The sequence below is a fragment of the Podarcis raffonei genome, chromosome 2 (genome assembly GCF_027172205.1).
Source record: "Podarcis raffonei isolate rPodRaf1 chromosome 2, rPodRaf1.pri, whole genome shotgun sequence".
Lineage (NCBI taxonomy): Eukaryota > Metazoa > Chordata > Lepidosauria > Squamata > Lacertidae > Podarcis > Podarcis raffonei.
The window spans coordinates 35,259,916-35,284,546 of record NC_070603.1 but is presented as its reverse complement, the minus strand read 5'-3'; the positions used below and the strand labels follow the sequence as shown (position 1 = coordinate 35,284,546).

Below are 24,631 nucleotides of genomic sequence, written 5' to 3'. Positions count from 1 at the left end.
CCAGCTGTTTTGGAATGTGTCTTCTACCAGCCCAAGCCAGCATGGCCAAATTGTCTGCAGCTAATGGGAGTTGTCACCCAAAACATCTGGAGGGCACCAGGTTGGGGAAGGCTGTACTACATGCTTCTTAAAATCCTCCAGGTATCACTTTTCTCCTTCCATCACCACTACCTCCAGCCAGGCCTAAACCTATGATTTTTTTTCTTTTCTAATCTAACAAAGTAAAATGTCGTTTTGTCTGCTGTGGAAGGATAAAAGTATCCCTCCCGCCAAAAGGTTAATTTGCCCTTGTTTCCTTAAGAAGGCTTGGCAAGTTTTCTAACTACCATGCTAGGGTAGGTCAGTGCTTTGAAACAAATCTAGGACGAGGTTAATTGGATTGCTTTGGCCAAAACCCTTCCAGATAGAGCCCTGAATACTCAACAGCCCGTCCACAGTAGCCCAAAATACCTACTCCCAAACAACACATGCCCTGTTATCAAAGTGATTGGTCTTGCAGAGAAGGCAGCTGTCCCTGGTGTTGTCCTTAAATAGAGCAGAGGTTGGCCAACAGAGGTAGTTCTGATTTCTTCCCGCCAAAAGCAACAGCCTGAGTTTATCCACCACGGCTAAAATTGGCAGGCAAGAGAGAGGGTGGATTGAGGACGATGCAGATTCCCAGCACTGCATGGTGAATCCACCCAGACTTAATTCCCTATATTTTAGGGAAACAGACCATGGGATAGTATGCTATATGTCTCCAACTTAAACAGTGGGGCAGGCACAAAATGCAACCAAGATCCCAAGTCTAGCCCATGGATACGAGAGAGGAACTATGCCCAGCCTCATCTGCCATCCTCCATTCAAAGCAGCCAAGAGGGGGTTTGTAGACGCAGCACTCTTTCAATGAAGAAAAAGTGAGAGATCAAGCAATCCATCAATCCAGACTCAGATCTGGCCCACATGCCTTTGTCTTCCATGCCTGTACAAGCACAGAAAACCACATGACCTCTCAGACCTCGGTCACTCACAAGGTTTATCAAACAGTGAGTGGGTGTACAAGAAAAACACACAAACCCAGCCCTTTCAGTATTAAGCACTAAAAGACAGCCTCCTTATGGAACGTGGCCAGGGCTGAGGTATATCCACAATATCCCATCCCTAAAAGGATGCTCTCATGACGGTGGCAAAGGGTCTGTCCTATTAACTCTGTTATTACATACTTTACATCCCAGAGGTATTTAACTGGAGAAGGGCTGCCTTTGTACTCATAGCAGCAAACCTCCCTGGCATCCTGCCCCTCTACTTCATCTTCCCCAAGAGGGCAGCCTCCAGGCGAAGGCCTGTTCTGTGGGTCACAGGGACTGCAGCTGGGGTGTGTGTGTGTGGGGGGGTACTTCTGCAGGGCCAGCTAGCAGGCCAGCTGCTCCTATTCCCTCCTGGGTGGGTGCAGCGCTTATACCCAGAATGCCCTGGGGCAAGCAGCATTGCAACAAATGAACAGATGAGATTGACAGGGAAGTCAAGGGTGGGCCAAGAAGGACAAAGAGAAATAACCTAGTCAAATTATGAACGGCAGGGGGGGGGGGAGTGTCAAATGAGAATTCCTTGCTCTTCAATCCAAGGTGTCAATCTGCTGGATCCCAAGGAGCTCCAAGGGAAGGAGGTGTAAAAAATAAATTTTAAAGAAGGAATAGCAGCAGTCCATGTCCCACCAATGCTTTTATGCCAGGCACTGAATCTTCAGCAGCGCTCAAGATGTAGCTCTTCCCTGCTCTTAGCGGTTGGCCTCTTCTGATCCACACTGACCAGAGGGATTCACACATGAGGCTGGGTGCTCTTTTTCTTTCCTCTCTCAGCAAGGTGGCAAGGTTGTGTGAGAAGGGAACATGCAGCCCCCAGGCCTTCCAGGGCACGTCCTACTTGTGGGGATTAAAATGGGGAATTCATGCCCAGCTTGGTTTCAAACTGCAGCTTCTGCCTCTTCTGGTAACGTACACGAACCCTGGGAAGAGAGAGAGAATGAATGAATCATGGAATCAAAGAATTGTAGAGTTGGGACCACAAGGGTCATCTAGTTCAACCCCCTGCAATGCAACTACACATACTTTTAACTTAGGAGTAGATCCCACCAATTTCAAAGGGGCTCAATCTCAATGGGGCTGCAGCCAAAGCATTTATGGGGGGAGGAGACACTTATGGCTGCAGAATAAGAAACTTAGGCCTGTTCTCTCCTTCCCACCTTCATTTAAAAAATGCCTTAAAATGTTTCTTCTAGCTGCCAGCCTCATTTGCAACACAGCACGGGAAACTAGAGATCTACAAAATGAACCAACCTGCTTCTTTCTTTGTAAGATTTTAATCAGGTAAGTCAGGTTGCAGAATGCTTTTTTTACCCAGTTTGGGTGCCAATGTGATGACAGCTGTAAAACAGCTCTCTCTCTCTCTCCTCCCCCTCAAATAAATATCCTGCTAATTAAAAGACTCTCCTGCTTCCAAGGAGAGCAGTGGGGCAGCATGCAGCCATTGCCTACAACGGTTAAGAACAGCGCCTCTGTGATCAGAGGGAATCTCCCATGGGCAAATGCTAAAGACAAACCAGAGGGGATGGCTACTGTGAGTATCCCGCCCTTGCTTGACCCAGCTACTGACATTTTATAGTGGCCCAAAACCATTTTGGGAGGCAGCCAGAAAAACAGGCAGTTCAATGCGTATTTCCTTGTTGCCAAGACAACAGCATCTCAAGGGAACGGGTCAGAGAGATATCAGGTAGCGATTTTATCCTTCCAGGAACCCTAATTTAGATACCAGGAAGTTTGCTGCACAGCAGAGGAACAGTTAACTCAGCTGTGGAACAGGATGTCATCTATGACTTGCTCAGCTCCCATTGGCAGACGGGCCCTGAAGGTGAAGGGGTTTCATCAGGGCCTTTGGATATTAAAATAAATGGAGAAAGGGAGGGCAGCAAACCCACAGAGTGACGTTCCCCCACACCTCGATTGTGGGTTTGCAGAGTCACTTGGTTCGCTGTGTTGAAAATGGCATTGCTGGACTAGGGTGACCTTGTGATTTGACCCAGCAAGGTCTGTCTTGTCCGTAGCGGCAGTCTTCCAACCTAGAGGATGTAGCTAAGAGATGCTTCAACATGACCCACTCACATAGCAAGCAGCATGGCTGCATTCATCTTTCACTGGCCTGTTATTACCCTGCAGGTGTGATGTGATCATAGATAGCGCCTTGGAGGAGGAGATGCAAGTATGGGGTTCTCTTGTGTATCATTCCTTCTTGGGGAGCAGGAGTGGTTCTCACATCAACTTCACGTCCAGCATGGCCTAAAAGCACTCAACAGCTGGTACAGCATAGGGCACTTGAGATAATTGTCAGCTGGGCAGTTCTGGTTCATATCTAACCTTTGCCATGAACTTGCTAGCTGGCCTTAGCCATGCCTCTCCCTCCCTCTCTCCAGCCCACCATGCTCCATCTGTAACATGGAGATAATATTGGCTGGCAGGCCAGCCTTACAAAGTTGTTGCAAGAATATCAAGATCATGTTGAGGAGAACTTTGGGAGCTTCTTATGGAGAGTGCTAAGCAAGACCCTGGGACTCGCGGGTGGTGCTGTGGGTTAAACCACAGAGCCTAGGACTTGCCGATCAGAAGGTAGGCAGTTCGAATCCCCGTGACAGGGTGAGCTCCCATTGCTCGGTCCCTGCTCCTGCCAACCTTGCAGTTCGAAAGCACATCAAAGTGCAAGTAGATAAATAGGTACCGCTCCAGCAGGAAGGTAAACGGCGTTTCTGCGCGCTGCTCTGGTTTGCCAGAAGCGGCTTAGTCATGCTGGCCACATGACCCGGAAGCTGTACACCGGCTCCCTCGGCCAGTAAAGCGAGATGAGCGCCGCAACCCCAGTCAGCCACGACTGGACCTAATGGTCAGGGGTCCCTTTACCTTTAAGCAAGACCGAATGGCAAGGCTCCCTTACCTGATTTCATGGAGTTTGACAGTCTCATTGATGATCACAACAAGGATAAGAGAGAGCAAACCCAACAGCCAGGAGGCCATGGGAATGTCATCCATTTTGTAGGTCACTGGAGACTCGAGGTTCACCCAGAGCTTCAGGTCCAGGAGGGTCTGGATGACTTGGCCCAGCAGCCTGCCATTAAAAAGAAAGCAAGACTTGGAAAAACATAGAAGGGGCACGTCCAGCCTTCTGTCCCAGGGCTCTCTCCTCCACTCTGCATCCTCTTCCACCAGCAACCAGAGCACAACCTGCCAATGGGGAAAGGATCTCCTAAGGTAGTGAAGAGCCTCCACAGAAAACACAGCATCAAGGGGACAGGCATCCCCAAGTGGGCAGCATCTCCAAAAGAGGTCGCTTTTCCTGGGTGAAAATTTTAGAAGTTTGGAGTGGGGTGATGACAGCCTCATGGCATAACAGCCAAGCCAGAGAGAGGGACGTGATGATATCCGAGGCTATGGGAAGGAAGAATTTGATGTCAAGAGCCAGAAAGACATAGCACTGCAGAAATGCACACAGAAGAAGAAAAAAAGAGTGATGCTTCAAGAGAAGAATGGACAGCGGGAAGGTGGAATAATTTGAGATAAAGACAGGGGGAAAAGAGAGTCACTTAGATGAATCAGAAAAGGATACTCACACAATGACAACTGTCAGAGTCCACCAGAAGTTAGTGAAGGGGCTTTTCTTCCACAGTGGTTTGGTACGATGGACGTGGGTGACAGAGATAAACACTGTGAAGAAATACCAACAGGTTGGTTTTTTATAATGTGTGGACTTGCCACAGGTACAGAGGGCACAAATCCCTGAGAGTGTGGTGGTTTTTGAAGCTCATCATCCAAGAAAGCCAATCACAAGGTAACCTTGCTGGGCTTTCAGCAAAAAGAAAAGAAGAAAGAAGCCCAGCGATGTTTCCAAAACCCAGGATAGTCCACCAATGACTGGCAGCCCCTGACTCCACACCCTCTCCACACAATTATCTAGCGCTCCTTCTGAAATCGCCCTGCCTGTTTTTATGCAGTTAAACAGCCAAGGGTTGGGGAAGACTAAGCTAACTGATCAAACTGGCCAGAGACTCAAGATGTTTGGTTTTACATCTGCCTTCAGCCGAGACATCGATAAAGCTCCTGATCCCTGCTGCATGCATGCCATGGCAAGCTGCAAGCCCCTCCACCCCCCTTCAGTACAGCAAGCAAGGAGGAATGGAAATCTCTTACCAGTATGTAAGACAATCATCCCAGCAGTGAACTTCTGGGCCAGGAGAAGGATGCTGGAAAATTTTCCAAACCAGTCGGGGGAGCTTTCTGCACTACTGAAAAAGCAAGCATAGGGGCATCACATGAGGTGGATCATGGTTCAAGGCATCAATGAACCCCATTTGAAGAGACTGGATTTCAGAGGGACTCATGAGCTAGTCCTAAGATCCCGCGGGCTCTGTTAGTCACACAATGCAACCTCTTCCACTGGATTCCCAAGCCAAAAGTGGCCTTTCAAAAGGTACCTGGAATTATCTTAAATTGTTGTTGAATTGTTACCACCGAATTGTTCCCCCACCACATAGGCTTTTCCCAGCTGTATTTGTTGCTTTTGCATTTTAAACTGTTTTTAAATCACCTTGAGGTGGTGATTTATGGAGCGATTACTAAAACACAGAGTTGGCGTTTTAAGACTTCTTAATACTTCCATTGCTGTTTTCTTTTCGGCTTTGCCGTTTTAACTACTTTATATTGCTTTGTTTAATTTCTTTGTTACCCTTCTTGAATTTATTTATAAAGAATGTGTGTGTGTGTGTGTGTGTGTGTGTGTGTGTGTGTGTGTAAAACATAGCCTTAGGTTTCTTAAACCCTTCCAACCCTTCCAACTCTATGATTCTATAAACAACATAGTCTACATAATCCAAACTGTGCCACCCACAAACGAAACCTTAAAAGAAGCTGTGCTAAAACCATCCCAACACACACTTCCTCTGGGTGGACACCACTGCATTTGGGAACTTCAGTGAGAGCTGGACCCTGAGCACCCGCTAACCTGTGCAGCATGATGGAGGAGCAGCCCGTGACATTCACATTGAAGGCAGAGGAGTTGAAGTTCACACAGTAATCCTGCAGCATGTAGCCAAAGCAAACCAAGCAGGTGCAGATGGTGAGGCTGAATTTCAGCAGGAAGCAGAACAGGAAGTATTGCTGGGTCTGCAAGACATTGACGGGAAGGCCGGAGTGACTTACAAGAATGGGAGGCCAGGCCTTGGGTGCCACGGCTCCCGCCCAAGCCTCAGGCTTACCAGCTGCAGTCTTGCGGAAGAGGACTGGGTGAGCACCCTCCTCCAGGGCTGCTCCTCAGGCCCAAACTAGATGGTCACTGGGATGTGTGGCTGCTGTTGGCGCAACTCTTCAACCCACCTCCCTCCCAAGGAACTTCTACCATTTTGCAGGACTACAGGGACTGTTGCATTATAAATATAACCAAATGTGGAATACGGGTATATGACAAGAGAAAGAGGAAGCCTGGAGATGAATCATCATCATCATTAAAAATAAACCCAACAACTCCAGGGCAGAAAAAGTCATGCACCACCCACTGGTGCCCTGTTCAGAGAAGTTTTTAATGTTTGAAGTTTTATTTTGTTTTTAATGTTCTGTTGAAAGCTGCCCAGAGTGGCTGGGGAAAGCCAGCCAGATGGGTGGGGTAGAAATAATAAATAATAATAATACTGTAATTATTATTATTATTATTATTATTAACCTCCCAGGAACAAGTGGAGGCACCAAAGGATGATACCCTGGCCTGCCCCCCCCCCCCTGCAAGGGGCTCCTGCTACTGAGAGATCCAGGAAGAACCATCAGATTCTTGGGCATGGTCGGCCAATTGGTGCTAAAGAAGGACAGAACGTTTTTTATGTATGCTACAACAGCAGCAAGAATACTTATTGCAAAGTGTTGGAAGACGCAGGATTTGCCCACTCTGGAAGAATGGCAGATGAAGATGATCGACTGTATGGGATTGGCAGAAATGACTGGCAGAATCCGTGACCAGGGAGAAGAGTCGGCGGAAGAAGATTGGAAGAAATTCAAGGACTATTTACAGAAATATTGTAAAATTAAAGAATGTTGAATGATGTTGGATTGAAATTAAGGGGTTTTCAGCTGTAATGTTTTGAGATAAGGATTTGCTGAGTAAATAATTTGAATTGGAATACAAGAAGGGGAGGTATGAGGAGGTCAGGGAAATATGTCATTGAAAATTAAGTATTGAGAACTGTATGTGTGTGTTTTTTTGCTTTTTTCTTTTTGTTTGTATAAAATTGGAAACTTAATAAATATCTTTATAAAAAAAAAAAGGAAGAATCATCAGAGATGCTTCCAGTGTATGTTAGAGGCTAGGATGGTAAAACAGGAGAAGCCCCTGCATTAGGCGAGGTGAAGCCATTTGCTTCAGGTGGCGAGTCTGACCCCACTGGGGCCAGCCCTGTTGCCTTCACTGCTGCCGCTGTGCCCTCACCACCACCGCTGTGTCATGGCGGTAGTGCAGGCATAACCACAGGTACAGTTGAGGTAATGGGGCTGGCAGCGGTGAGGGGGCAGAAGCATGGACAAGAGAGGGGGCCTAGATGTGTGCAGAGGGGGACAGGGCATTTGCCTATAGCACCAAAACATCTTGGGCCAGCCCAAGACTGGATCCAAATAATCAGTTTCATTCAGGAAAACCTGGAGCTGAGGGTTGCTGACCTTTTGGGACCTGTGGACGCATTTGGAAAGCTGAGTAACCTTGATGGGCACCATAAGGTAAAGGTAAAGGAACCTCTGACCATTAGGTCCAGTGGTGACTGCCTCTGGGGCTGCGGCGCTCATCTCGCTTTACTGGCCGAGGGAGCCGGCATACAGCCTCCGGGTCATGTGGCCAGCATGACTAAGCCGCTTCTGGCGAACCAGAGCAGCGCACGGAAACGCCGTTTACCTTCCCGCTGGAGCGGTACCTATTTATCTTCTTGCACTTTGACGTGCTTTTGAACTGCTAGGTTGGCAGGAGCAGGGACCGAGCAATGGGAGCTCACCCCGTCGCGGGGATTCAAACCGCCAACCTTCTGATTGGCAAGTCCTAGGCTCTGTGGTTTAACCCACAGTGCCACCTGTATACCATACACACACAAATATACTACAGCCACACAAGCATGCCTCGCAGGCACACACACATCCTACTAAAAATTAAGGGGGTGGGCAGAGCCAGGCAGAGCCAAGACAGTCTCTACTAGATGGGAGGAGATGCTTGAGAGGGATGGCATCAATCAAGCTGGTCATCTCCCAAGTTTCATAGATCAACCAGTGTATCAAGACAACCAAAAATAGTGCCAGAAGAGAATTTGTCCAGAGCCGTCAGAAAACCATTCTGAACAATCTCCAGGGACGGATCATTCTAAAAGGGGCTCCCTGACTTGGTTCAGTAGGAACTAAATGTTCCCCCACCCCATAACATCTTGTTTCAGCCTATGGTTCACAACAGAAACCTTAAACCAATGAAGAACCTGTATGCTCCATATTATGCTCCCCTTCTCCCACCTACTGGCCCACTTCTCTCAAAGGCACGTTCCTTTGAAACCCACCTTCTCTCAGTAAAGCAACAGGGATAACCAACCTCAGGAGATGTAAGGAAGCTCTTGCCCAGGCATGAGACACAGGCTCTGCCTTGAGCCAGATAGGTTTGTTCTTACTTCAGCAGCAAGTAAGAGTGCGAGTGAGCAAGGGAGATTTAAAATCAGGACCTGTTCTCTCACACCAGAACTGCTGTTGGAGGAAGCAGCATGTGTCTGAATTCCAATGGACTGGGCATCACAGGGGGCAGAGTGCTGTGTTGAGCTCAGATCCTGCTTGTGGGCTTCCCAAAGTCATCTGTTTGCCAAGATGCTGGACAGGGCGAGCCTTTGGCCGGATCCAGCATGGTTCTCCCTATGCTGTTAGCCCCAGTTCCCTCTAACAGCAACTGAAGCGAGAATTCGCCAGCAGGAGACTGAGCCAACTCTCTTGCCTTGAGGAGCAGGAAGGCCCCTGATGTAGAGGCCAGACTCCAGCATGCTAAACATTTAGCTAAGCTAATGCTAGCAAGATCTGCGGCGTTGCAATCACTGGGGTGTCATGTGTCGGCAGCTGGTAAGAACATTACTTTCACACCTTCCGACGTTGCCACACGCGGACCCTAGTGAATGCCTATCCAATCGTAACCTTTTCTTACCTTTTTCGGAATGGAGGTCAGGTTCTTCCCAGTTGCCATGGACATGATGGAACTGTGAGGAGGCTTGCCCAGGAGGGACACACTTGGAAGAGGAAACAAAACTAGAATTAGCTTAGATATCAAAGCAGAACCACAACGGAACCTGCTGAGACTAAACACATGAAACCCCCATAATGCTGTATTGTGTTTTTAATACTCATTTGGGAGCCGCCCAGAATGGCTGGGGAAACCCAGCCAGATGCGCAGGGTATAAATAAATAAATTTGTTGTTGTTGTTGTTGCCAGCTAATGGGGAGGCCCTTTTCGCACAGTTCCTTCCTGCACTGTCAAGTCACTTCAAGCCAGTTCACAGTTAACCAGGTCAGAACAGGCCTCCCCTCGCTCGCTTCTTTATTGCCTCCATACCCAAAAGACAGCAGAAGTCATAAAAGGGAAGGTGAGAGATTGGTTGCATTATCATCAAATAAATGAAGTGTTTAAAATGGACAGTAAAATTGGCTTCCAGGTGGAAAAATCAAAATTGGAGACAGAATTGTTAGAACCAAGTACCAAGAATTTGTCAAAAATGTATAATCTGCTGCTGAAATGGAATACACAAGATGAAACGGTTAAATCAGCTATGATTAAATGGGCTCAGGACATTGGTCATAATATTTTGTTTGCTGATTGGGAAAAGTTGTGGACCACCGGGATGAAATTTACGGCATGTAATGCCTTAAGAGAAAATATTATGAAAATGATCTATAGGTGGTACATAACCCCAGTCAAGCTTGCAAAGATTTACCATTTGCCTGACAATAAATGTTGGAAATGTAAAGAAAAGGAAGGTACATTCTTTCACCTTTGGTGGACGTGCCCGAAGATTAAGGCATTCTGGGAAATGATCTATAATGAACTTAAAAAGGTATTTAAATATACTTTCACCAAGAAACCAGAGGCCTTTCTCTTGGGTATTGTCGGCCAAGGGGTGTTAAAGACAGATACAACTTTCTTCATGTATGCTACAACAGCAGCTAGAATACTCATTGCGAAGTACTGGAAGACGCAAGATCTACCCACACTGGAAGAATGGCAGATGAAGGTGATAGACTACATGGGCTTGGCAGAAATGACGAGCAGAATCCGAAACCAGGGAAGAGAAGCAGCGCAAGAAGATTGGAAAAAGTTTAAGGACTATTTAAAGAAATACTACAAAATTAATGAGAGTTAGAATGATGTTGGATTGGAAAGTAAATGGTTACTATTAGTAATGGTTAAGACAAGGAGAATAAGGAAGATTAGCTTGAATTTTTATTAAAATAAGGGAAGATTTGCTGAGTAATTGATAAGAACTTGGAATACAGAGAAGGGAGGCATGAGGAAGTCGGGGAAGAAAGGTGTAAGAAACTAAGATATGAAATGGTACATGTTTTTTGTTTTGATTGTGTTTTTTGTTTGTTTATGTATTTGTTATATGTTTGTGTTGTTATAAAAATCTGTAATAAAAAATTATCATTAAAAAAAAAAAAAAAAGACAGCAGAAGTCAGAGGCCAACACAGTTCCTGCTCAACTAGTGAAAAGAACAGCAGATTTAAGCCTTGCAGCTGGGATAGGGGAAACCTGTGGCCCCCTGGAAACTTCTGCTAACTCCCAATATTCCTGACTATTGGGCATGCTGGCTGGGCCAATGGTAGCTGAAGTACAACATTATCTGTGGGCCACAATGGACAAAAGCAACTCAGCACATCTTTTTTGCAGAGAGAGAATCTATAGGCCAGCACTAGCAGAGACGAACAGCGCTAGCATAGCCAACTCTCCACACCATGAAGACTGATCCATATAGGCATTATGGACTCCACATGGTCTCCAACGTGGTGGCCAGAACATGAAAACCAGGTGCCTGTCCCCCATGTGGCCACATTTTATCTTAGGAAAAAAGTGGAGCTCCTGCGAGCATCCCCAAAGTAGAGCATGCTTGTGAATCACAGCGAGAAACCTTACTCACCTTAGCAACGGGTAGCAGAAGCAGGAAAGCCACAGGATGTCGGTGGTACTGAGAATGGGGGGCAGCTGCCCCAGGCAAGAAAGGAACTAAGCAAAAGACAGCAAAAGGCACCATCAGCGGAAGGATCAGAAGACTGAAGGGCACCCACCAGCAAGTCATCACACCCATCTTGTAAAAACAAGATGGCGACTAAGAAGGAGAGGGAGTCCTGAGCAGGGAGCTCATGCCATTGGATCCCGAAGGGACCGTGAAAGAACTCGTTTGTTCAACAATTTTGCATATTTGTTCATTTTAGTACACCATCTTGGATGCCATGGCAACAAGGAAGTATATAAATGCAAAAACCAACCAATTAAGGAGCCAGCAGTTGCTGCTACACACAGAATGCGGTGCACAGGATTCCATTGCCTGGGCAGCGCTGTACTGCTTTTTATTTTCATTTTTTTTAAAATGAAACATTCTGCTTATTTTAACATAACTCTTCCAGGCCTTGTAGCTGAAGACATGATAGGAAGTTCTGTTTTGGGAGGTGAAGAACTGTGTGTGGCTAGCCTCTGCTAAGTGCTTGGAGAAAAAACACTCTCAAAAAACCTTTATTTTGAAAACCAGAACAAAATTAGAAAAGCTAGTAACACTTTGCCTTCCACGCATATACTATTCCAAATGAAGAATTTGGGGACTATACGATTACAAGGTGCTCCATTGTACACTTTGGACCTCAGCTAGAATCAGGGCAGCCTTCCATGACACAAGGATAATGAATACTGCTAGCAAATATCCAACTTAAGCAGCTTCCTTTGGGTCTCTCCTCCTCTTTAGATGACTTGCAAGACAATCAGTCCTTTCTGCTTCCTGATGCCATTCAGAATAACTCACCTGGATTATGACCAGAGTCAGCTGACACTGGAGGAGGAAGAGAAAGCATTTGCGAATACCATAAGTTGCATGCCGAGCCTAAAAGAAAGCATATATAAAAGGGATAGTATGCAAGGTATGAGTAAATAGATTGTCAAGGATGAGTGCGGTAAACAGATCCACTTTTAAAAATATGGATCAAAACTGAAAGCTTCAATTAGGATTTCTTTTTAAAAGGAAAGAAAACAGGCTGGAACGTTCTGTCCTGCCAAATAGCTTCTCTGCATCAAGAAGAAAAATAAGGATGGAACAGTTATTTTATTAAGTCTGGAAGCCCAAACAGATGCTAAAATGTTACCATCGTATTTAAATGATGGAGATTGTCACAACTGTGTTACTACCAGCTCAAAAGAAAGGGGGCTTACCTGTTCTATAAGTCTGATGAGCCCAATGGTTTCTTCTGGATAAATAGTCAGGGAGCACGATAGGCTGTTCAGCTGGCCAGACAACTGGAGAGGCGTGAGCTCATCGGAGATACGGGTCATGTTAGTGCTGGTGGCGTACCCAAACGTCTCCCAAGAGCAGCGAGAGGGGTAAAGAGGATCCAGGGCTATGCTGCACAGACAATACTACACAGGTTAGAGGGAAACATAATGGGGAGTAATAAGCCAGGTGCACCCAGCCAAACACCTCGGGGTTACAAAACTGATCTAAAATACGGAGGTGTCCAACAATATTGATGCTTTTTAAAAAGTGAACTAGCGGGCTGCAGATTCCTTTCGGACCATCCACAGCAAGGCCACCAGCTCTGCAGGGAAATGTCCCGAGACAGAAAATCAGAACAGATTGGACTGAATAAAGAACTCTGATCATAACAAAAGAACTGCTAGGAAAATAGGGGTCCACTCAGTCAGCAGTAAGGAGCATTGTAGCCTGATCCTTTTATTATTTTATCTGGTAAATGTATACCCCACCTTTCCAAAATTAATTTGAGGCAGCTTACAGATAATATATAGCACACGTCACATAATCAAATAAAATCAGCTAAAACCAAGAAAAAAATAGATCAGCATAAAAGCCATGGTAAATGAAACCTGCTTTTATAAAACTCTCTTGTTTAAAAAGCAACTTTGAGGATACTTGGCCCAGCATGTGAAACTTTGCACTTCACCAAGTACAGGAGGAAGAGCAAGATGGAACAGTGAGAGCCGAAGGAGCGGCAAGAGCATCTCTGAATGATAAGCCTTCTTTGATTTTGGGAGTGGAGGGTGAGCCTGGGCCAAGCATCCAGCCTCCCTGCCGCCAAAATAATTCCCACAAAATTATGCATCTCTATTTCTTCAAACAAACTCTGCATCATTCATTTAAAACCCTTTGATTTTCAGAAGGTGCTTTTAACAGAACGAGCTTGATGGATGAATAAAGCAATAACAGCTTGAGGGCTCAAAATGGTCTCTTTTGCCTTTATCTAAATTGATGGCAGCACCTGCTCTGACCTGCTTTCCTCTCTGCTTCTCTCCCCTTCTTGCTTTGCCAGAAGAGCAGAAGATTTTATACATTTGAGGACGGGGTGAGGAAACTGGCCTTCCAGATAGTTGTGATCCCAACTCCAGACAGTGGGGCCAGTAGTCAAGGAGAGTGGGATTGTAATCCCCATTCCTTTTTAGGAGACCAAGAGCCACCAGTACGGAGAAAGGTTCTCATATGCCACATGAGAGATTCGAACGATGGCACCAAGTCCAACACTGAGCCATGTGTTTTGCAAAATGGTTGTAGGCAGAACATCCTTTCCTAGCAACTCTGTGGCAAAGGTTGCCATTGGAACAGATGTTCCTTATGCAACTATTTCAGACAACACCAGGCTCAATGTGGGATTTCTTCTAAGCAGTTTTGTCAAAAGCCCTGATGTGGCATAAAAGGTATTTTCTCCACATTGGTCTGCTAAAGGTACTGCAGGGAGGTATCAGATAGCGGTAGTTTTCTACCCAGGGCAAAGGAAAGAAAAAGAGGAGTGCTTTTCAGGTCTCCCTGGGACTCTGTATGGGGATGCAATGGAACAAAACAAAGAAAGTCAACACAGAAATGGAATCAGGATGAAGGAGTGGTATGAATTAGGACAGACTGAGCTTCTCAAAGCCAGAAACCCAGAGTCTGGGTGCATCTTACCCATGGGTAGGCAAACTAAGACCCAGGGGCTGGATCCAGCCCAATCACCTTCTAAATCTGGCCCGTGGATGGTCTGGCAATCAGCGTGTTTTTACATTAGTAGAATGTGTCCTTTTATTTAAAATGCATCTCTGGGTTATTTGTGGGGCCTGCCTGGTGTTTTTCATTAGTAGAATGTGCGCTTTTATTTAAAATGCATCTCTGGGTTATTTGTGGGGCATAGGAATTCATTCATTATTATTTTTTCAAAATATAGTCTGGCCCCCCCTCAAGGTCTGAGGGACAATGGACTGGCCCCCTGCTGAAAAAGTTTGCTGACCCCTGATCTTACCTGATGTCGCTCTGAAGGAAAAGGCAGTTGTTGCGCAAGTTGGCAGAGCTGCCGAGGCAGCAAGTGACCTCCCCGTATTCCTGCATGATCTTAATCATCTCACACATGGCTGCAAGAGAACCAGGAAAGGGGTTAAGTGTGTTGACACCCTCTTAGTTTCCACCCGGATCTCCCCATCTCAGCGACAAAGAATCCACTAGCCTGAGCTCCACTTACTTTCTGGGGTGCAATCTGTAAACAGAGGAACAAGCAAAGGCACGTTGTCAATATTCTGCAGGTGGGGCCTCACCTGGTGGATTCCACGTGGCAGTTTGGCCTGGAGTGAAAGAAGCGGCAATTAAACAAGCCAAGGAAACGGTTGACGAGGGTGAAGGCTAACAACAAGCTCAGGATGAATCAGATTCCCCGCAGCTGGAGTGATAAGGCAGAGCAATGAGATTGCTCTAACCCCTGTTCATTGCCGGATAAATTGGGCTATGTTAGGAGGAAGTGCAAACTGACATTTGCCAGAAAGATTTTCATTGCCATCAACCACTGACTTGCTCTTAATCTGCCCAAACAAGCTACACTCTGCCCTTCCCAGATGTTACACAGCCAGTAGCATAACTACACACAAGTCTCACTTTACGAACACAACGCGTTCCCAGGAAATCACCCATTTCTCCGTGGTTTCCCCCTGAAATGGCTGCAGCCAATCAGCAAAAGAGAGACAAAATGGCGGCCACCAACCAGCAAAGCACAAAAAAGGAAGGAAGCCAGCTCTTTGGATAAGCGAATCTGTGAAGCGTATAGCGAGGCTTGGGTGGGTAAGTGAAATTTCAAATAGTGAATGTGCAGACAGCGGGAGAGCAAAACCAGATTAAGAGCACAATTCTTCTTTTAAAAATCTGTTAGTTACCACCAAATATTACAGTGTATAATACAAATTACAACAGATTAAGAACTTCTCTGCTCACACAGATCAGAAAGAGAAAGGGTTTTCCTTGTGTAAATTACATAGACTAGCCATCCCTTATAGAAAGTAATCTTCAGAGTGCAAAGTCTGCAGCCCTAAACATGATTTATGAGGGGAAATGAAGGCAGCCAATCATTTATGGGTAAATGTATATATGATTGGGCAGAAAAAAGTTACTGTGGGTCACTCAACACTAAATACTTATTGAAGGCCTCTAGTTTAGGATGACACACCACCAGTAAGAGAGAGAGAGAGATTTGCAAACTAGGTGGATGAGAGGTTCAAATCCCACTGAGAATTGAAGCATATTAAATGTAACCCTTTCCCTGAGCATTCCTAAGATGAATGAAAGAGATCAGTTTGAAGTAGAGAAACTAGACACTTCAAAGTAGCATCCTGGCCTTCACAGATGATAGTATTACTTCTCTCTCCAATAATCCACCCCACCTCTATTCTTCTGGCATGTCAGTTCATGGTACTTAAACTATCATTTTCCCTTCTTCTGAAGCATCAGCAATGGATCCAAAAGCCCATTTTATCTCCTAATCAATAACTTTTCTCCTACCAAGTTTAAGTTGCATTATCTTTCATTTCGCTTTAAGGAAGATGGCAGCAATTTAGGGGGGAAAAATACTTTGAAAGCAAGCATTGTTTTCAATGTTGTGGTATTTTCCCCAGTGTTGTACTCTCCCCCCCCCCCCCGTTTTATGATCTGCTGAAGAAAAACATGTGCCAGCATATCACAGACCATGTCAATTTTGAAACACCCCCCACAGTGTGTGACCCCAGCTTGCTTGCTCAAGTTTAATGTACCCCGATAAATTCACTAGCTTAACTTGTCCTGCTTGCATTCTTTCAGTGCTGCAGGGCAGAGCCACAGAGCCACCCTCTCAACACTAGCAGCACCTCAGCTTACCTGAGACAGGGCTAGGGCAGCAGGAAAGGTGAGATTGTGTGGATGCACTGGCAGTGCTCCCACTAATGCATCCACCCTAACTCCAACCTCACCTTTGCCCTCCCCAGCCCTCTCCTAGTAAGCTGCAAGGATGCCCTCACTACAGCAGCTACCTCTGCATCCTTAAACAAAAAAAGTTGCTGCCTCCTGTTATATAGGCTTAATCAATTAGGGATGATTTAAGGAAGCGGACTGTTAGGGTGCAATCCTATACACACTCATCTGAAAGTAAGTGACCTAAATGGAACAGACTTCTGAGTAGACATGGATATGATTAAGCTGTAAACGGCCTCTCAAGAGGTTTAGAGAAGCAGCAACGGCCATCAAGTTCATTGCTGGGAGATACAGTCAAACGCTTTGGGTTCCTAAGTAAGGTGTCCTGCTGTCAGTCTCACCCTATTGCAATCCTCCAGGAAGCTGGGGATGTCACTGTCGGTTGGCTGAAAGCTAATGAGGTCGGAGTGTCCTTCCTCCTCCATCAGCAGAAGCCCCTCTGCATCTTCTCGAGAAACTGGCAAGGACAGAGAAAGAAAGCAGTGTTACAGCTTGGAAGGCTCACACCAAAACGCCGACACAAGGCACCCCCCCGCCCCTCATGTGGCTTTGTGACAGCCTGGAAAAGCAAGCTTGGATTTTCTGGGTTCTCCTAAAATAAGAGGTGTTTTGAAAATGACTCATCTAACCAGAGCTGGCAGTATCAGTTCAGAACTTTGCTGAGTTTTAAAGCGTCTGCCTCCTTCCTCCTGCGCCGGAAAAGACCGCAAAAAGAATGTACTACGTGGAAAGGCTGAAAATCAGGACAACCATATCCCAGCGGTGACAAAAAACTAAACAGATGTGATGGGCTGCAGCAAAAACCTCAGGTATCAAATTGGACAGAAGGGGCACAGCTTCTGCATATAACTAGGCTTGTCTTAATGTTTCCAAGAAAGGTACCTCTGCCTTTGAGAACAACATGGAATTCAACAGGCAAAGCTTTCCCCATCCAGATGGGGAGAATTTCACCAGTTGAATGCTTGTACTGTATATGACATTATTTGTAAAGCCTTGGTGCCCCTGGCTTTAAGGCTTTGAGAAATTAACGAAGTGGGACTGTCCCATAGAACAGCTATTCTAAAGTTTGGCCTGGCTTTAGTAATAGTGCCTGTCTTGCTGACTGTAAATCTCATGGGTTTGGTTCAATCGTCAGATGGATTTGCTTTGAACAGACACTTGCACTGCAGCCACGATTCCCCTTAGGGCTATTTGCTCACCCTGCTGTAGATCATCCCGCAAGGAGCCTGCATGGCTGGGGCTGGAAGGAGGAATTTCGGAACCAGGCACATCTCCATTGGGTGTCAGGGATATGTGGCAATTCCAGCCGGTCTCCAGACCCATCTTCTCAGCAAACACCTGTGGAGGAAAGGCACTATGGTTGCAGCATAGCCGAAGTGGGAGAAACATACATATATATAAAAACCCAGGAATAATCTTGCAATCTGAACCAGCCCTAGGATGAGTGGGGTGGCTGTGCCTTTGACATGGCCGCTGCAGGAACACTGAGAAGTGGTAGAGTAAGCCAAGGGAAAGCCTACCTTGCTCTTGAGCTCATCTTCCAGGGAGAAGTAGACAAAACGAATGCAGGCATTGACAAGTCCCTCAATGAGGCGGACGACATCTGATCGGGCCTGATACTGGGACGAGACCATTCCCATGAAGATCTGGCCGCTCAGAGCCTGGATGCAGTCCTCCTTCTCCATCGCTTCCCCAATCCCTTCTTTGGGCATGTGAAGAAAAGGCAAGTGTGTGGAGGCAGGCCAATATGCCAAATATATGGAGACCCAGAAGAGGAGTAGGCCCAGGAGAACAGAGACATGCCCATAAAAGAGAAATACACACCAAGAACGCAGGGGGAGAGAAAACAAAAAGTTGCCCATCACTTCTAAGCGGTAGCAATAAAAGCTATACAAAGGGAGTGTTCTACTTAATATAGCCATGTCATAGAACAGGTATAGGCAAACTCTGGCCCTCCAGATGTTTGGGACTACAATTCCCATCATCCCTGACCACTGGTCTTGTTAGCTAGGGATGATGGGAATTGTAGTCCCAAACATCTGGAGGGCCGGAGTTTGCCTATGCCTGTTGTAGAACAACGAGGATCATTTTAACACATTAAAGGCTTGGTCTACAGAGCCAGCAGGACAAGGTGGTAGAATTCTCTCCACTTGAACGTATTTCAAGTCCACTTAGTTAGTATATTGACTGTTAAATCCCATACTGACCGTTTTTGTCGTTTATGTAAAGAATTATGCAGAAATTCTGGTTTTGGTGTGCTGGCTGTTTGCCGTAATAATAAACATTGACATAATATCTCCGCTTGAGCCATTCTGACATGCCCTTCGGAGCAAACAGCAGCACTTCAGACTGCAGGTGAAGGACACCACACACAAAAGTGATCACATCTAGAAGAATGCTTCCAAAGCCCAGGGGTGGGGGACCTGTAGCTCTCCAGATGGGGCTGGACTACAACTCCCATCAGGCCCAGCCAGCATGGCTACCGGTCAAGGATGATGAGAGCCGCAGTGCAGCAACCTCTGGAGGGCCCCAGTCGCATTCGAGAGCCCATCACTCTCTCCACTGTGTTAGTCTCCTCCTTAAAGGGAGCCTTCAAAAATGTGACCCACCCCACTGGCAGTCTGAAGAAATGATGCAGTCCATTCTGCCTGCTCAGAATTCTACCACTTTATGTCAGACTTAGGGACACGGGTGGCGCTGTGGTCTACACCACAGAGCCTAGGGCTTGCTGATCAGAAGGTTAGTGATTCAAATCCCCGCAACGGGCTGAGCTCCAGTTGCTCGGACCCTGCTCCTGCCAACCTAGCAGTTCAAAAACACATCAAAGTGCAAGTAGATAAATAGGTACTACTCCAACGGGAAGGTAAACGGCGTTTCCGTGCGCTGCTCTGGTTCGCCAGAAACAGCTTAGTCCTGCTGGCCACATGACCCGGAAGCTGTATGCCGGCTCCCTCAGCCAGTAAAGCGAGATGAGCACCGCAACCCCAGAGTCGGCCACGACTGGACCTAATGGTCAGGGGTCCCTTTATCTTTACCTATGTCAGACTTAAGATTCTCTCCCCAGAGTCAACCTTTAGTCTTTGTGCTGATACTTCCCATCTATTAAAAGCTATGCAGCTCCCTGTGAAACAGGGCAGGTCAGCCTCCATTGCAAATGTAGGGTTGACTAAGAACAGATTCACATGTTGCCTAACATTTTTATTTATTTCTAAATCAGGTATGTTAGTGTACCCCACCTCACCCATCCCTCAAATAATTATTGTCCATGCAAGAGGACAATAAATGATGGGAAACAAGAGGCAAGTTGAGGAACAGAGGAGGTTTGTTACCTATAGCACAGCATTAAAAGCTAGTAACAGAACGCACACAGGAATGTCACCATGTTCTTAATTCCCATTTTTATGCCATTTGGTGAAAGGTAGAGGTAGGACTGGGAAGGCTAACTATCACCTCTTCTCAACAAGCACCAATATTAAGTGAGAATAAGCAAGTCAAGGCTGGAAGATTCGGCCTGTGGTCTGTCAAATGGACAGGCGGGGCATCTGAAATCATCCTTACTGATCTGCTCAAGGACACTCAGAGGAGCTTGCCTGGCTGAAACTAATAAGCAGCAAGAAAAGAAGGCAATCCGAAGAAGCTGGATCAAATGAGCCCTCTTTTCTGATGACAAGGCAGCCTACCCGAATATAATGTGTCAAAATTTAGAGAAGCAGGATTCTTCCACAATTGGCAGGTCAGATGGGGACAAGGTTGAGACCTTGAACAATGAGGAAAGAGAGAATTCCTGATGTGATGTGGAGATCAAGGCCAATGAGGTCTTTATCCAGTCGTGGAGCCTTCCATACAAGGATCACCGTGAAAACACAGAAAACATAATCTTGTAAACAGTTAACCTCCAAAAGAAAATTTCCAAAAAGACTGGATTAATAATTGTCAGCACTATTAAGATTCACCCTTTTTTGTTTCCTTGCTTAAAAGTAAATTATTTAGCGGAGGTTCTCCGTTTACAAAATATTTTTCTTTCATTTTCTTGGTGATCGTCACACGGCAGGCATTGTGACGGCGCAAGGGTCTCACCATTTTTACTTTCCACGTCACATCCTTATGCAAAACACATTTGAATTGTTTGATTCAAAGCATCTACACCCAACAACTGGGTTTTTAAATCCTATGGGTTACATGCACAGCAGACGTCTACTTATGCAATGGAACTTCCCCTTCCCCTGCAGCCCCCTTTGCATTCTCAAATGTGCTCCAGAGGGTTGGGGGACACTCAGGGGAGTGGAGAGGAAGGGGGAAATCATCTCATCTCATCTCACACGGAGTTGGATACAGCCCTCAAACTTCTCTCCTAAGGTCATTTTTCCGTAATCTTGTGGTATCCCATCTCGGAGTCACTTGAAGAGTGCCCTGAGATGCATGCATGGAAGGATCTGCAACGGAGGCAAGGCACCTACCATCGGAGCTCCAGCTGTTCCTCCGGCTGTTCTGCTTGATGGGCGTCGTCCCAGGGAGGTCACAGGACGTGAAGATGGCACTCTGCCCAGGGACCTGCACTAGCTCTATGCACTTCCCATTGAGCTGGGAGGACAAGGCGCAGTGCATGGGCTTGTAAGAGAAGGCGGAGCAATAGCCCGAAAGACAGGCACGCTGGTAGAAATCCAACACTTTCTTCCTGAGAGCAGAGAGAGAGAATGACAAAGGCTACCAGAGATACGTTACACACAAAATAGTCTCAACGTCTGCACGCAATGCATGCCTGGCTAGTAAAACTACTGCCCAGACTCATGCTTTTCAGGGGCAGAATCTACTGGAGCTGGGAGGAGGCAAGGAAGCGGCTTCTGTTCATTCCTTATTGAGTATTTTGAAGCATCTTTCCTTTGATACTAATGGTTCACAGCCCTTGTGCATCAACCCCTTCCACACTTCTCATGGGTCAGCACTTGTTTCCCCACGGCCAATATTCAAAATTCATTCACATCTGTGACAGTTGTGTGTGTACGCTCGCAATGCACACTCCTGCATAGATATACATTCTATATGTGTATATATGTGTGTGTGTGTATATATACACATATAAATCTTCACAGACACTTAGTTGTTCCTGCACCTGATATTGATTATGTAACCTTGCATTTAGTCTTTTGGCTAAACTTTGTAAGTTCTTTACAACACCTGAATGGTTTGCACTTCTCTCTCTTTCCTTGTTTAAAATAAATTGTAAAATGATGTACATGCACACACACACACAAAATCTGCACTGATGTGCGTTCTATGTATGATGTAAGTGTGTGTGTGTGTGTGTGTGTACATAATCACAAAGCATTTTAAATTGTTCCAGAAATTGGTGGGGAAAGAACCTTGGTTTACTTGCTCTGGCCACTACATAGCTCATCCCAAAGCACACCTGTATTGCAGCAGCACTTGTCATGCTCTTGCAGGCTTCTTTGGGCTTAACAAGGGGGAGCATGAAGCATTACAAAAATCTGAAAAACCCACTTGACGCAAACTGATAGAGGCACCAAGAGTGCAAGTGCGTATCAGGGCCAATGGCAGCTCTACAATGCTCCGTGATTTCTGAAAAGGCATTATAATGGTTATGGGGTTGCTCGTGCGTAAGTTGCCGCCACTCCTGGGTAGGTGGCCTGGTTAAACCTTTCCTGGCTGGACAGCCCCTCACTTCGTGGCTGCTCAGTCACTGGCAGAATCCGACAGTGGGCGTTTCTTCAACCTTTTCCAACATAAAAGTTGTTTGACGCCCAGTCTCCTCCTAGCCTCCCTGCGCGGAAGCCTTCTGCGCAGGGTGGGCGTGGGTAGCGGAGGACCTGTGCTCTCTCCGCTGGTGTCCAGTGAAGAGTCTCTGAGCCTGCTCTCCGCTTCCCCCATTGGCCCCCCTCCATCCCTGGTGTCGCGCTGAATTTCTTCCCCAACAGGAGACCTGCCTCTCTCCCTACTTGGCCCCTCTCCAGCACTGTCGTGGAGCCTCTCCTCCTCCTCTCGTTCCGATGGCAGTTCCCTGACAGGCATCATCTGTGGACTGCCTAAACCTTCCTCTGCAGGAAGATCTCTGCAAGCAGCAGTGGCGTAGCGTGGCTGGTGCCAGGGGTGCCGGCCGCACCGGGCGCAACATCTGGGGGGGGCGCGAGTCCAGAGGGAAGGGACAAGTTCCTTTCTCCGCCGGGCTCCCCGCCGCCACCGCCAGCCTTGCGCGCGCGCGCCCCCCCGCCGCCGCTGCAGCTGCGCTCCACTCACTGCTCGCAGGAGGAGCAGCCGCTGCAGCAGCGCCGACGCCGCCACCGATGCCTGGCCGGGCACGGGCAGCCTCCGCAGCCCGCCGCCGCCATCCCCTCGGCCCAGCCACAGGCGGCGGCTGCTTCTGCCGCCTGGGAGGGACGAAGAGCTCCGAGGGGCCTCGCTGTGCCCTGCGCTCCCCAAAACCCTCCGAGAGGAAGCCGGCGGGCGGACGAGGGTCTCCCGGCGGAAGGGAGCGCCGCTGGCTCCGGCTCTCAGTGCAAGTCTCAGCCGCGGGGGGGGGGGAGGACGGAGCGCGGCTGGAAGCCCCCGGATCCGGCCGGGAGGAGGAGAGGCGCTCGCCAAGCCCGGATCTGGAGCGCCTCGGAGCGCGGGCTCCACCTACAGCCCAAGGAGAGGAGGGGGCGGGGAGGCGCCCGAGGGGAGGGGGCTTCGGCTGCCTCGGCCCGCGGGGGCTCCGCAAATAATAAATTTAATAAATTCCTACTGAGCCTTTGGGGGGGTCCTTGGCTCCTTCGCTCGCCCCCAGCCCCAGTGGCGTAGCGTGGGGGGGGTGCAGGGGGGGTCGGCCGCACTGGCGCAACATCGGGGGGGGCGCGCTCGCACTCGAGTGCTAAAATCCACGGGTTAGGGGGCGCAAATTACTTGCCTTGCCCCGGGTGCTGACAACCCACGCTACGCCACTGGCAAGCAGAGCCCCATAACTATGACTTGCACACAGCCATAAGCAACCTTTGGAGAAAGCAAACATCGCAGGCGACCCAAACATAAATCTCACCAGCAGTTTGTTTTTTGAAGCTGGTGACTTGTGCAGATAAGGTTGCCTACCTGTCAGAGCCAGACAGCGGATAAATATCCGAACCGTCCCAGAAGTCTGTGCAGGCCTCCAGGATGACGTCAGCAGTCCCATGGGAAAGCATCTGCTCGGTGCCTGGGAGAGAAAAACGTGGACCTGTGTCTCAACTCTAAAAATTCCTTGCTGACAGGCTGGTTTATTGTGAAGATTTCTAACACTCTACATCGCCCACAGGCTCCCTGGGTACATTTGATAATGTGACAAATGGTGATTAAACACATTTTAAGTAGGCGCTAGAAGAAACTTTTCTGTCTATCATAAAATCTACCGCTAAAGCAGAAGATCAACTGCCAGGAGCCAGGAGAGGAGCGAAAACCATTTGCTAAGTGTTATACAAGTACTAGCAACATGCCCATCAATGTGACAAGTGGCCAGGATGGGGAGGGAGGAAAGACGGAAGATGCTGCAAGTCTATTGCTGGAAGTGCAATTATTCTGTGTTTTCTGGGGCACCTTTTGGATCAAGGAGAAGACTTCTCCCCCATTTAGCGTCAGGTACACAAAACCCAGACGGTGTCTCTGAGAAAAGTTTGCTGCCTGCCCCTCTTTCCCAGCAGAGCTGCCTCTTCTCAACACTGTGCCCCACTGACAACTCTCAGGCGCTCTTTAAGTGAAAGACCCAAGCGAATCTCTCTTCCCTCTCTGTAACATGGTAACTGCCTTTAAATATATATTCCTATGCTTCTCTGAAGGAAAAAGGCTAGCAGTAGCTTCCTAGTGTTCAGCCGTTCTCCTGGAGAGCCTGCTCTGTTTGCCTGCCTGAGGGAGACGCACCATCTCTTGGTCACGCTGGAGTGTGACCTAAACAAACTTGGCTTTTAAGTCTGTTATTATTCACTGTAAGTCTTCCAGGGCTTTACATATTGAAAATAAATGGTAATAAAATTTCAGCTTCTTCATTCTTCACTGAGTCTGGAGACTTCCAAGACAAGTATGGAACATACATAAGCCTTTGAACTAAACAGGAAGGAACACAGGGAACAAGCCATGGTGACCTGACTGACAAT

General features: G+C 47.3%; 1 protein-coding gene across 6 annotated transcripts in view; it reads right to left on the bottom strand.

Annotated features, from left to right (window-relative positions):
• Positions 1-1,357: 1,357 nt before the first annotated feature.
• TMEM94 (transmembrane protein 94) overlaps positions 1,358-24,631 on the bottom strand; it is a 73,119-nt gene continuing 49,845 nt past the window's right edge. For 4 of the 6 annotated variants that reach the window (XM_053375882.1, XM_053375884.1, XM_053375878.1 and 1 more), the window contains 16 exons: positions 23,598-23,700; positions 20,975-21,192; positions 18,038-18,219; positions 17,717-17,855; positions 16,859-16,974; positions 14,770-14,869; positions 14,554-14,662; positions 12,482-12,671; positions 12,078-12,155; positions 11,202-11,287; positions 9,217-9,298; positions 6,022-6,182; positions 5,211-5,305; positions 4,634-4,727; positions 3,961-4,131; positions 1,358-1,984 (listed from right to left, as the gene is read on the bottom strand). In XM_053375882.1, the coding sequence (XP_053231857.1) occupies positions 1,912-1,984; positions 3,961-4,131; positions 4,634-4,727; positions 5,211-5,305; positions 6,022-6,182; positions 9,217-9,298; positions 11,202-11,287; positions 12,078-12,155; positions 12,482-12,671; positions 14,554-14,662; positions 14,770-14,869; positions 16,859-16,974; positions 17,717-17,855; positions 18,038-18,219; positions 20,975-21,192; positions 23,598-23,700 (1,997 nt within the window). In that variant the 3' untranslated portion in view covers positions 1,358-1,911. The remainder of the gene's footprint in view (positions 1,985-3,960; positions 4,132-4,633; positions 4,728-5,210; positions 5,306-6,021; positions 6,183-9,216; positions 9,299-11,201; positions 11,288-12,077; positions 12,156-12,481; positions 12,672-14,553; positions 14,663-14,769; positions 14,870-16,858; positions 16,975-17,716; positions 17,856-18,037; positions 18,220-20,974; positions 21,193-23,597; positions 23,701-24,631) is intronic. The other 2 variants (XM_053375881.1, XM_053375879.1) reach the window with 2 other exon arrangements.